The sequence below is a fragment of the Rhea americana genome, unplaced genomic scaffold (genome assembly GCF_003343005.1).
Source record: "Rhea americana isolate MKP2758 unplaced genomic scaffold, rheAme1 scaffold_21, whole genome shotgun sequence".
Taxonomy (NCBI): domain Eukaryota; kingdom Metazoa; phylum Chordata; class Aves; order Rheiformes; family Rheidae; genus Rhea; species Rhea americana.
In genome coordinates, this window is record NW_028186258.1 from 6,474,510 (window position 1) to 6,486,577 (window position 12,068).

Sequence of the window (12,068 nt, forward strand, 5' to 3'; positions counted from 1 at the left end):
TGTAATCAGTCTTTATTTTTTTTTTTCCTCCATTGTATTCTCCATTTCTCCATTGTATTTTGTTTTCCTTTGGCCTTAGAGGATGAATTATTAATGAGCTGGAAGAAAGTAAAAGACTTAATAGATTTAGCTTTTAAACTTGGAAGCTTGAGTTAAAACCTTAGCTTATTGGACAACTGACCCTTCCTCTCCTGATACCTGCTGGGGAGCTTGTTGTCCGCTAGCCAGGCTCTGCCTCTGACCCAGAAGCTGCTTTGGAGCTCTGGCCKTGGACGTGCATTGCTGCTTCTAGAGTCAGCGCTGGTAAAACAGGTACCGGTGTTTTTGCTTGGGTGCCTCTGGATAGCAGCTCTTGGTACCTGGATCTGTTTTTGAAGTTGTTAAATCCTGGCCCAGCCACTATTGCTGGAGCTTTCTGTAAGTTGTCCGCTGCCATCTATGCACAACCTCACTGGAAGCTTTGAGCCTGCGGTGCCTGCAAGTGTGTTCTGGTGGACGRGAGGTGAGAAAGGGAAGATGCACATTCAGAAAAAGTCACCAGTAGGGGGAGATAAAACTTTGGAAATAGCGTGATACTGAAATAACTGCCACACCTTGCATGCTGAAAGCGTCGTTCCTTTTATTTTAGTCTGTTCCATTCACAAGAGTTGATTAAAAGGAAAAAAAAGGGGGAGGGGAAGCGAGATATGATCTGTAAGCCCACCAGCATGGAGAATTCAGTTCATTTGACTGAACTATCTAGAAACTTGCTTTTGCAAAAGCTGGAAATAGAAGAACATGATAAGATACAAATCAGGCCCAAACAGATGAGCTTTTCTTTTTTTTTTCTTTTTCTTTTTTTTTTTCCCTCCTTGCTAACAGTTGTGGCTCCAGAATACTGGAAGAATCTCCTCGCTAAATAGAAATACTTCAAAGTTCCTCAAACACAAGAATGAATAGAAYGGGGACCAGTGGGACCATCCTCAAATTACAACTAAAGCCTCTTCTGTAGTTTTACAGCCTGGAGACAAGTAGCCAACTTTAGAATTATTGTGACATTAGATTAAGCTTCACTACAGTCCCATATGAAAAATGATAGTTGTGGCCAAACAAGCTTTAGTCTTTTCTTTTACGATCCAGGCACTTACTGCCAATGTTACTGAGCTCTCTTGAGGTTGGGCAAAACTCCAACCTGCAAGAAAATGAGCCAGTGTAGATGAAGTGGTTCACTGAGAACCAGTTAACAGCTACTGCCTTCGGTTATGCGTCCTGGCAACGTTTGTGCTATGGTTTTGGGATCCTCCTCAGATCTACAGTGCTATTGATGGCTTTTTGTTTAACTTAAAGGTTAGTTTTGAATAAGCTTGTTGCAGATTGATTGTTCTTCTCCTTTAAGGATGATAAATTATCAACATTCTCAAATACTTTCTCTAGACTGCCAAAAAGCTTGGTGCAATAATTCTTGAACAGTTAAAGGAAAAAGCTATTAAAGAGAGCTTCAGCAATCAAATCATTCTTAACCTTTGTCCTTGGGAAGAAAAGGAAAGATAAATTCAAAGATCTCTGAACTCCCACCCTCTCTTGGTCTTTAGTTCCTATTGCATCCCTTCAAAATGGACAGAAATTGTGTGTGAGATACCTAGTTCTAGTTTCCAATGGAAAAGCTTAATTAGTTTAAGTGTTTTTAAAGCTATGAGAAGATGACCTGAGCTASAACACCTCTCCCTTTACCAAAATATTTTCACTAGAAGTTTGTAGCTGCTTTAATGGTTATTACAGTCCCATGCCTCTCGGTGGGCTCGGGGAGGGCTTGATTTGTTTGGAAAGAGGACTGCCCTTACAAGGTAAAAGGCAATGCATACCTGCCTTCCTCTTAAACCTAAACTGATTCTTCCACCTTAATGCAGGTAAAAAATAAAAGTGATTTCACTGTGTTGTGAGGTAGTGGGCTTTTGGGCAGCATGAATAGATCAAAGTGGAGTGGGTTGATAATTTTATGTTGGAGCAGAGACCTGGGGGAATGGACAAGTCTGGTGAACACCCTGCAGGTGCTCTTCAGTTCAACTGGGCTAATTCGATGTGCTSTTCTGTCTCAAAGTTGCAGGTGCTGCCCTTGTGAAATAAGGTTGCTCTTTCCTCACATCCACTGCCTTGATTACAGAACACAGACTTAAAGAGGAAAATACTGTTAGCATCTCTTTATTCAAGCCTCATCCTTAGATGTTGTTTGTAGGTCTTCACTAGTGAGACCAAGGTCCTGTGCAGGCTGAGTAAACCCGTGCCCATGGATTCCCTCACCCTCCCAGGGACCTGGCCAGCTACAGAACAGGAGGCCTCTGCTTTTCCACTGGAGARCTGGTGTTCAGAGTATAAAGATCTGCCACAGTTAAACCACAACTTACCAACACACTTGGCAACCTTTCATCCCAAACATGGGAGCTTTGGTCAAGCATTCAGCATAGGAAGCCAGTGTGAATCTTGACAGTCTTCCAAGATTTTTTTCCCATCTCAATCTCTCAGGCTTTTGTAGACAGAAGTTAGCAGCTATTAAAGTTTTCCGCTTGCCTTGCAGGGGTCTTTCCTTCCTGGGAATAGCAGCTAAGGACCATTTTAACTGGTCAGCTTCACTCTGTCAGACGTGGGAACCATGGGCTGCACGGTGTCGTTGGCCACCACCTTGCTTTCTCCATACGTGTCTATGCATTTCCTCACGGCTTTGAGGATAAGCTGTAACCGTCTGTCCAAAGCCAAGAGATGGGGTTCGGTGAGGATGGGTGCCAGGCGATCCTGCAGGAGAGATTCCCTCATGACATCGCTGAGCCGGTATTCGGGCTGAGCCAGGAGCTGGAGTCGTAATAACGTCATCCTCTTTATTCTGGAAGAAAAATAGGTTAGGCATCTTCATGCAAATTTCTCACAGTATCCTAGCAGGAGCTGGCTGTCTTAGCCCCCCGGTAGGAGGGGAAGGAGGGAGGCAGAGCTGGGTGAAGGTGTTTGCCAAAGAGCTTTGGAATGAAAACATGCTTTTTGAAGGAGACGAAAATGTTTGCAGAAACCTCTGGTCCTCGTTTGTTCCTCAAGACTGCAGAGTATTTGTACCATAGATTTCTGTTTCCTGAGAGAAACGTGGTAAAAATTCTCAATAACTTTTTCCTCCAAGTCTGAGATCACCCTGCAACAGTCTGTGAAACTGGGTTGTGCCCTGTTCTTGAAGACGATGCTTATGGGGCAGGGGCAGAGGGGAGGTAAAATGAAAAGGCACGTCTTAGCTGGTGATAACTGAGGAAAAATCTCCTGTTACACTCTAAGTAAAAAGAAGGGATATTTATTGGAACCGATCCAACTGTGACCTTTTCCCTTTAAGAAGTACTGATATTTAAATATTTTCCTTTGACATAAATCAGGATGAAAAGTGTCTTGAAACACTTCTGGGAACAAAACTGAGTAATTTTGATAAAATTTGTTTAATCTTCAGCAAGGAGTTTAGATTGCAGCATCTATAATATTGAAACTAATCAGCGATTTTAATTATTGCCTTTTGAACACCGGTGACGAGGCCTTAAATCCCTGTCGGAGCTCAAGGACTGAGGTTCTGCTGCCGCCAGAGCAGCCCCGAACTGCGGCGACAAGCAGGAGCGCAGCGTCCTGCTAGGCAAGGAGCGGCTCCCGGGAGCTGCCGTGGGTAAACACCAGCTGTGTTTGCTCTGATCCGAACAGCGGCGCTGCTTGGAGATGGAGAATGGGATGGTCTGACCCTGCGGGAACGGCTTATTGAATGCTGTGACAGTTGCATAAGAAATAGGCAGAAGGTGGAAAGAAGGSTGAGGTGGAAACCCTTCCTCCGGCCCCTCTCTAGGCTATTTTCAGGCTTGTCTATGCTTTGTTTAGAGTTCTTGCTCTTCCAGGAGAAGGACCATCTCTTACTGCACGAGYGTATTTGTGCCGTTTGCTGCATTCAGTAATAGCAATGCTGGGCGAGGAGAGCAGCAGACTTCAACGTGTGGGACAAGGACTGGTGCAGGAGCCGTGACAGGTAGCTGGAAGTAGCAGGGCTCTTATCAGAAGACTTAAATTTGCTGGAAGCCCAAGGTAGAGAAGAACAAGCTGAACATGTTTAACAGGGAAGTGAGTAGCTCGTCGTTGAGTTTTACCATGTTTTGAGTAGTACCTGTCAGCTGGAGCTGCCTAGACTCTGCGCCCATAAGTAAATAGTACGTTTACTCTCCTACATAGTAAAATCTAGGAGCCCATAAGAGCTCCTTGATTTCCTTCTGCTGCAGGATTTCATTCCTGCTGAGATGTACCTGGCTGGACTTTGTCCAGGAATAAGGAGGTGACTCCGTGGGCTGATGGACAGGGAGTCCTGCTAACCTGGAACGGCAGGCTGGAGTCTGCGCCACTGTGCTTACTTAGGGAAACGTTTTTACTTCCTTTCCTAGTGTTTTTGGATGCTTGCTTATTCCAGACGGATTGTCTGTTCTAGGAAATCAGGTTTTGTACATCTCCTTCCAGTGGATTGAGTTGCTTTTACACTGTTTTTGGCCCTGGTTGGCTTATTAAAAGGTGTGACTTGCAGGTGGTCTTCTSACTACTTTTACAAAGAGAACTAAATTAAGAACAGCTCCTGGAAGGTGGATCCAGAAGAATAGAAAGATCTGACCTGTGGGGATATTACTATTCAGATCAAATTAAGAGGCAGAGTTAATTTAAACTACACAAAATAAGAGTTCATCGGAAGGATTCACTGAGCGCCTGCAATTATAAATGAGAAGTCACACTAGGTGCAAATAACAGTTTTTAAAATTAGATCCAGTAATATAGATGTTTGGGGAGAGAGCGCAATTAACTTCCTAAGGCTTAGCTGGAGCAGGAATAGCAAGGAAATAGGTTAGACATCTCCTAAAGAGAAACCACAGGGAAGAGCAGCTTTTTCCCTGTCTCTTTAATTTAACTTTCAGCTGTTGATTTACGTAAGTTAATAAAGGACTAGCCAAGATAGGGTTCAAATAGTAAAACTTATGAGCTTCTCCTTAATGCCATGAGAGGAGTAAATGTGATTAACTGTATCAAAGTTCTCCCAGGCTTTTGGATGGAGATTTGAGCTCCTTGTCAGACTTGCTCAGACAAATGGGTCTGAGAGCACCTCGTATCGACAGCCTGGGAGATGCTAGGAGACACTTCTTGGAGGATTCGATCCAACAGGCAGTGGCTCCTGGTCTGCCAGTGAAAACCTGTTCAGGGTCTTCCCAGAGCTGCCAGATGGAGCCAAGCCTGGGGGCTACGGCAGCCCCCACCAAGGAGCACGAGCGTGGCTGAGGAGGAGAGCAAAGCCGGCACTTACACGCAGCACTGGGAGAGCGGTGCCAGGATGGAGGTTTCATCGTGGGAATGTCGCCCGAACCTAGGGGGTAAGCAGAGAGCGCACAGCTTACTGCCTGCCCGCAGCCGCCCTCTCCTTGCGGGCGCCCTCTCGGAGCCTTACCCTCTGGCGTTGTCCAGGTGTAAGAGGAAGCCGTCGTCCCCAAACTTGGTGAACATCTCGTAGTGGTGACGGTCCATGTTCCCTGTTAAAGGGGCGAGAGAGAAGCAGAGTTTCTTGGCGAGTGACTGAGGAACTTTCTGACTTACCCTCTGCTTYTCTTCAGACCCACGTGAAATATTTCTTGCCTTGCTGGCAGTGTCTAAGCTGGACCCGGAGAGCTGCTGCCCTCATCCCCCGGAGCCCCATGGAGAGGGCTGGGGCGCTCATGGGGCTGCAGGGAGATGTGGTAACCTGGAGACAGCAGTCTCCCCAAACAGGCTGTGGAGCAGGAAAGACAACCCTGCTGGCAAAACCCTTTGAGAAACGTTGCGATGTGGGAGCGAAGGCCTGTGCGGAAGGACAGTCCAGCGTACCTATCAGGAAGTCGAAGATGGCCATGTCAACGATGTTGAGCAGCCGGTTGCCGTTGCTGTAGGGGTAGATCTCCCTCACGGTGTTGCAGTAGAGTGGGTTCACTTCCCACCTGCAGGAGGTGGAGGGGAAAGGGGCTGCCGTTAGCGGTGGCTGTGCCTCGGCCAAAGCGCTCCTCAGAGCCAGGCTCCCGCGTGGAGGTGGAGCAGAGGGGCAGGAGGGACGTCTCAGCCGCCTCCTTCCTGCGTGCTCCATGCGATGCAGACATGGGAATCAGCATCATTTACCCACTTACTCTTCTTTTCCATCAAACGAGTAGGACCGGATCCACGGGTTGGGGATGGAGAGTCGTGGCGCCAGGTTGAGGGATGGCAGGAAGGCGGAGAGGGACCCTTCCAGGAGGTGAGGGTTCCCGCACACCGCGTACTCCGTCTTGCACATGTACGGGCACTTGGCAAAGAAGCACACGTTGCTGGCTGGGAGGAGAACGGGGGGAGGAAGCATGGGCTGCGGGAGGGGGCAACAGCTCTGCCCAGTGTTGCCAGTCCCGTACTGGCCGCAGTCCTGACCGTGGTCCCAGCCCAGTGGATGCTCTGGAGCAGAGGCTCCCCCGTTTCGAGGGTGGCGTGGTCTGACCTCTTCCCCRTTATGGGGTGGTGACTGCATTTGTTGGGTGACCAAAATAGTTTTCTTTTCCTTCTGTGATGTAACCACATAACGGAGGTGAAACTGCCAGATCATGGTGGATACCTAGATTTTGGTYGATGGACAGGGCTGGACACACACGAAAGTTTAGGAAAAGAGGGCAGATGAGTACTTATGGCAGACRCTTCCAGATGGAGGCTACGAGATGGGCGCATCTGCCGTGACAGTGTCTTTGTGCATCTGTTTCCACCAGGAATTTCATTTCTACACGTCACCACAAGCTCTGCCTGCCCCTTTCCCACCTGAGACTGCTCCGCTGCGGGCCAGCACGTCTGGAGCCCYCGCTCGCGGCAGCCCGGTGCTCACCTACCTGGGGAGACGAAGAAGACGCTCTGCAGGATTTCGTTCCTGGTGACCTCCAGGATCTCCTTGGTGACATTGATCAACCTTCCGACGGTGGGGGGGACCCGCCGGAAATCCAGGATCCTGCACGAAAGAGAAAGCTGCTCTCAGGCCTGCAGCGCAGAAGGACATTGTCCTTCTCAATCGCAAACCATGGGCCTTTTTTCTCCCCTTCTGTTTGCACCCAAGTAGAATTTCCCCCCCACCAGGCTTCTTTCTAGCAGATAGCCCGGGATCCTTCCCCCTCTGGACCAAAAAGACGCTAAGTTTGGATTTTGGTAATTCAGCAGCTGCCTCTTGGAAGAATCTGGGTGATGTTCTCCAGGATTTGTCTTCTCTCTGGGCAGTTGCTCCTGTGTCCTTGCATCCTAGCTGAGTCCTCCAGGAGGGAGAGCTGCCCTGCGGGCCCTCGCRCAATGGCTGTTTGACGCTTGGCACTGGGACAGGGGGAGGTAAGGGGAGATCGCCCCCACCTGCAGGCATGGATTCCCAGTGGATTCATCTCAAATACTTCTTAAAAAATCAGGGCCTGGGGCGGGAAGATGTTCGTGCCAAGGAATAGAAAGCAGCTGCTGATTACTGAGCCGGTAACACCGGGTGAAGCAGCTCTGCCCCTTGGGAAACGCACTCCGCTGCCGAGAATCAGGCACAGAAGACTGGATTGAGCCTGTTACTTATTGAGCAATGTTTAAAGATAAAAAAAATAATCATTTGTTTGCATCTAGCATCTTTTGGCTTTTAAAACTGTGAAGTGCTTCAGAAAAGTGGTCAGGCCTCAGCTGCCAGCTGGTGACGCTGGGGCGGGGGGAGGCAAACTGACCAAGCCCCGGGGCGAGTGGGTCGACCAGGGTCTCACCGCGGTGATTCAGGGGCAGAGGTGGAAACCGAGTTCAGCTCTCCTCACTGCCTTGTTCAGAGTCTGAGCTACATCGCTTCAGTCTGGTCCTCTTCATCACCTACRACAGGCCTGGGATATGGGTGTAAAACCCCTGTTCTTCATCACTAGTACCATTACTGGGCATCACTTCCCCTGGATACACAACAGTCTCCCTGCAGAGGGGAGCAAGGCTGCTGCAGTCCTCTTCTAAACGGGGGTATTTTGTATTTCATTAAATACAGATACTGCTGGGAAGAGGTGCCAGGTTAATTGCTCGTTAACTGAGGGCTTGAAGCTGCATGACTGCAGTTTATCTCGATCCAGAACAGGCCACGATGGCTGTGCTGTGCTATGTGAACCTCCCTGGGACAGGATGGAGGCTGCAATTAAGACTTGGCTTTGCAGATCAGTGCGTGGGAGAGACCAAGTGCCTGGGGCTGCGTGACAGCCTGGCAAAGTCCTGCCCTGGCTGCAGCCTGGAGGTCATCTTCCAGCCTGTTTTTCTACAGAGACCAAGGCAAAGCTTGGTGCAAATAACCTATCAGCTCCCAAAATGCCATCGCAAAGCAGTTGCGTGCTTGAGGCCGAGCAGCTCTGCAGGGCCCAGCCCCACTTTTCTCATGCCGTGGCTCTCCGTGGGGCAGGGGGGGACCGGTCCCGGGAAGCTGCCAGCACTGCGGCAGGCCCCATACCTGTCCAGGTGAAAGGCGGCTATCTCCGCGTTGTGCCTCTGGAAGTCCACGAAGTAGAAGAAGTCCTCGGGAGTCTCCTCCTCTCGTTTCTGCCTGCGAGAGACGGCGCCCGGGGTCACTGCGCAGCCACCTGCACCGTCCGTGCCCARGCGCGCGGGTGCAATCTGCAGGCTGCCGCGTACGTAGGGGGGAGCGCCCGGACCTCTGCGGGGCCCCCCCTGCTCGGCTGAGCAAGGGAGAACTTTGTTTTACCTGCCGGCCTTGTTGGAGACCAGGCAGATGTGGACAAAAAAACCAACATTTTTCAGGACACAGACAATGGGAACCGGCTTTTTTCTGGCTCGGGAAGCAGTTGCACTCGACRCGGTGCAAACTGCCTTGCCGCGGAATGGGAGGAAATCTGGGCRGGAATGAGGAGAAGGCTCCCAAAGTGCTTCAAAGAAACGCAGAAGCCGTGTAAAGCCCGTGTTTGGGGTGACCCGGGCTCGTAGCTATCGAAATTGGAAATACGCGGGGGTATCCAAAGAGAAATAAGGTAAAACAGAGTGTGTTGGGGGGAAAAAGGAAGAAATACGCAGGCCTTAGCCACACTGTGTCCAGCATGTGGGATACCGGGAGCTCTTCCGTGTCGGTAAGCGGCGTGGGAACACCGGCTTTCATCCGCGCAGAACCAACCGGCGCTTTTTGAAGCCGCAGCTCGGCCGCTCTCGCCTACCTCATGGGTTTGAACATGGCTTTGCCGAAGTCCTGGAGCCTGAGGACCAGCTTCAGGTGGACGCCGCTGGGCTTCACGACTGCCGGAGGAGACGGGGCCGTCGGCTGCCTGCAGGAGCCGSGCGCCCGAGGAGCCGCTTCCTCGCCGCCTCCTCCCTCCCCGGCTCCTCCTCGCTGCCTCTGCTGCCCTTACTCGTACTCCTGCTTCCTTTTGCCCCCGTCCCGGCCTCTGCAGGGCACGTTTTACCCCCCCCCCCCCACCGAACAGGCTCAGATCGGAGGAGGGAGCTGGCAGCGCTGTCGCCCGTGGCGTCAGGGCGAATCCTTTCCCCCTCCGGAAAGGAAAAACCCGTCGGGCAGGGACCGGGGCCGCTCACTCACTCTGGGCGCAGTCGCAAGCCCCCAGCAGAGCCTTCTCGTCCTGGCTGTAGTCTGCAAGGACAGGAGGAGCCATGAGGGAAAACGGGGCCGTATTCCCGGCTTTTTYCCCCCACCATCACCACCACCTCCAACCCCGCGCCGGCCGAGGGGGCTCACCCGCGCTGACGGTGCTCAGGGCCTGCATGTCGCGGAGGAGCCGGCCGACGGCGGGGCTGCCGCGGGGGTAGAGCCCGTCGCGGCTGATGCCCAGGTGGAACTGGAGCCAGCTGGCGTCCGGCCGGAGCTGCGGCACCGCCGTCGCGTTGAGCGCCCCGCGGCGCAGCCCGCGCCTCCTGCAAGAGCGAGCGGCGCGGCGTGAGCGCGCCCGCCGGGACGCCAGCCCCGCGGAGCCACCCGCCGCCGCCGCCGGAGGAGGAGGAGGAGGAGGAGGAGGACGGGCTGGGGGGGCTCGCGCCTCCGTTTCCCATGGACATCCTGCCCCGGACGCGCACTGCCGGCGTTCGCCAGGCTCCCGCTCGAACGCACGTGCGTGGGAGCTGCCCCGTGAAGAAGGGGAAACCGCCCCGAAGAGCYGTTCTCGGCTCTCCTGGGGTTTCGAGCTGCGCAGAGCGGCAGCGTCTCGAAGGGGGTTTGCCTCTGTCCCCGCTGCTCCGTTGGCGCTTTGCTAGGCCGCTTTGGCGCGGGAAAATGGGAAGAGCCAGCGGGGAGGCGCGTGGGAGCCGGCCACGTCTGACTCCACTGCTCCATCTCCACCGGCGGGGAGGAGAGGAGCTGCCGGGAGTGCGAGCATCCCCACGGGAGTGCAAGCATCCCTGTGGGAGCGCGAGCATCCCCACAGGAGCATGAACATCCCTGTGGGAGCATGAGCATCCCCACGGGAGCATGAACATCCCCATGGGAGCATGAGCATCCCCGTGGGAGCACAAGCATCCCCACGGGAGCGTGAGCATCCCCATGGGAGCATGAACATCCCTGCGGGAGCACGAGCATCCCCATGGGAGTGCGAGCATCCCCGTGGGAGCATGAACATCCCTGTGGGAGCATGAACATCCCCGTGGGAGCACTTCCACTGCTTTCATCAGGGGGCAACAGCAAAACTCGCAGGGAAACCGCCCGCGAGGCGCTGGCCGGGGCGGCGCGTGGGACCTGCTCCCCGATGGCAGCAAGAGCCCGGCCGCTCGCGCGCCCTGCACGAGCCGGGGGGAGCCGGCGCCGCGCTCCTCCGAGCGGGAGCGTCGCAGCTGCAGCCCCTGCGCAAGCAAAGCCTCRAGGACCCCGTGCTGCGGCCGCCCCRCCGCRGGGCTTGTCCCTAGCTCCGTCCCCAGGAGGAGCGCGTGCGGCTCGGAGGGAAGGAGGAAGGGCGAGGAGGAGTCGGCGCTCGCGGCTGGCCGGCCGGGTTAGACCGCGACGCCGGCGGCACGGGAGCCGGGCTGTTGCACGGATTAAGCGCTCCCGGAGGGGCAGGGCTCCAGGAGGAGCCTGCGCTGCAGCGTCGGTGCCGGCACCGCCGGGGGAACAACGGCGTCTTGTCCGAGCACCGCGGCCTCGGCTGCTTTTAGAGCCGGCGCTCGCGGCTCCGGAGACGGTCCAGCCCTGCTGGTTCCTCCTGCAGCTTGAGCTCCCGGACAGCAGAACCGGCAGATTAGGGAACTCGTTAAGCTAGGCTCCTAAACGACCCTGGTCTCGGATCCAGCAAAGAGGGACGCTGCAGGGCGATCCGGCGGCGTGCCGGGCGTGACCTTGAAAATCAAGGCTGAACGTCAGGACGTGGCGCTTCCCGGCCCGGCGGAGCCGCACGTGGCTCCCCGCGGAAACGAGGAAGCCTCCAGAGCCGATTAGCGTTTCGCTCCTGAGCAAAACACCCCCCGCTCGGAGCCGAACTTGGCCGCGCCGCCGCAGAAAGGTTGCGTGCGCAACGGCAGAGCCGGAGCGCGGTGACCCGGCGCCCGGCCGAGCGCGGGGCAGAGTCCGCGGCAGAGGGAAAACGAAGCTCAAGCTCAGTTTGCTCTGAAAGCGCCGAGATGGATGAGCGGAGGAAAACGCCGAGTGGTTCATTAACCAAGCCGGGCGCCGGCTGGCTGCCGTTTCCCCAGGCAAATACGTCCCGGGGCGTCAGAGAGAGCCGGCGGCCGCCCCGCTCCTCGGCCGCAGCTCCGGCTTCGCTGGCTCTTTGCTCCGCCGCTCGGCGCTGCGGGAAGGCGCCCGGTTGCCGGAGGTTTTTCCCGTCGCCCGTCTCCACCCTCCCACCCGACGGCAGGGGAGGGAGGGGACCCCGGCGGCAGCGTTTTGGGAGGGGGGCGAAGCCTAGGGAACGGGGGGGGCCATGCAGCACGTCCCCTCGGAGACTTTCCCCGAGAGAAGCTGCCCAAATGCGTTACCGTATTTGCTCTCCCGTTTCCCACGCGCCGAGGCTGTCCCCCCCCAACACGTGGCAGCGAGCAATAGATTACTGATGGGGAAAAAATGCGGCTGTTATGCAAGGAAG

At 54.4% G+C, this 12,068-nt stretch overlaps 1 protein-coding gene across 1 annotated transcript in view; it reads right to left on the reverse strand.

Moving 5' to 3' along the window:
• Positions 1 to 599: 599 nt before the first annotated feature.
• Positions 600 to 12,068, reverse strand: part of FAM20A (FAM20A golgi associated secretory pathway pseudokinase) — a 14,156-nt gene continuing 2,687 nt past the window's right edge. Inside the window, exons 2-11 of the mRNA XM_085304793.1 lie at positions 9,740 to 10,169; positions 9,584 to 9,634; positions 9,204 to 9,282; positions 8,489 to 8,581; positions 6,888 to 7,003; positions 6,168 to 6,348; positions 5,875 to 5,984; positions 5,462 to 5,543; positions 5,321 to 5,380; positions 600 to 2,854 (exon numbers count right to left, since the gene is read on the reverse strand). Coding sequence (XP_085160919.1) covers positions 2,590 to 2,854; positions 5,321 to 5,380; positions 5,462 to 5,543; positions 5,875 to 5,984; positions 6,168 to 6,348; positions 6,888 to 7,003; positions 8,489 to 8,581; positions 9,204 to 9,282; positions 9,584 to 9,634; positions 9,740 to 10,169 — 1,467 coding nt within the window. The 3' untranslated portion in view covers positions 600 to 2,589. The remainder of the gene's footprint in view (positions 2,855 to 5,320; positions 5,381 to 5,461; positions 5,544 to 5,874; positions 5,985 to 6,167; positions 6,349 to 6,887; positions 7,004 to 8,488; positions 8,582 to 9,203; positions 9,283 to 9,583; positions 9,635 to 9,739; positions 10,170 to 12,068) is intronic.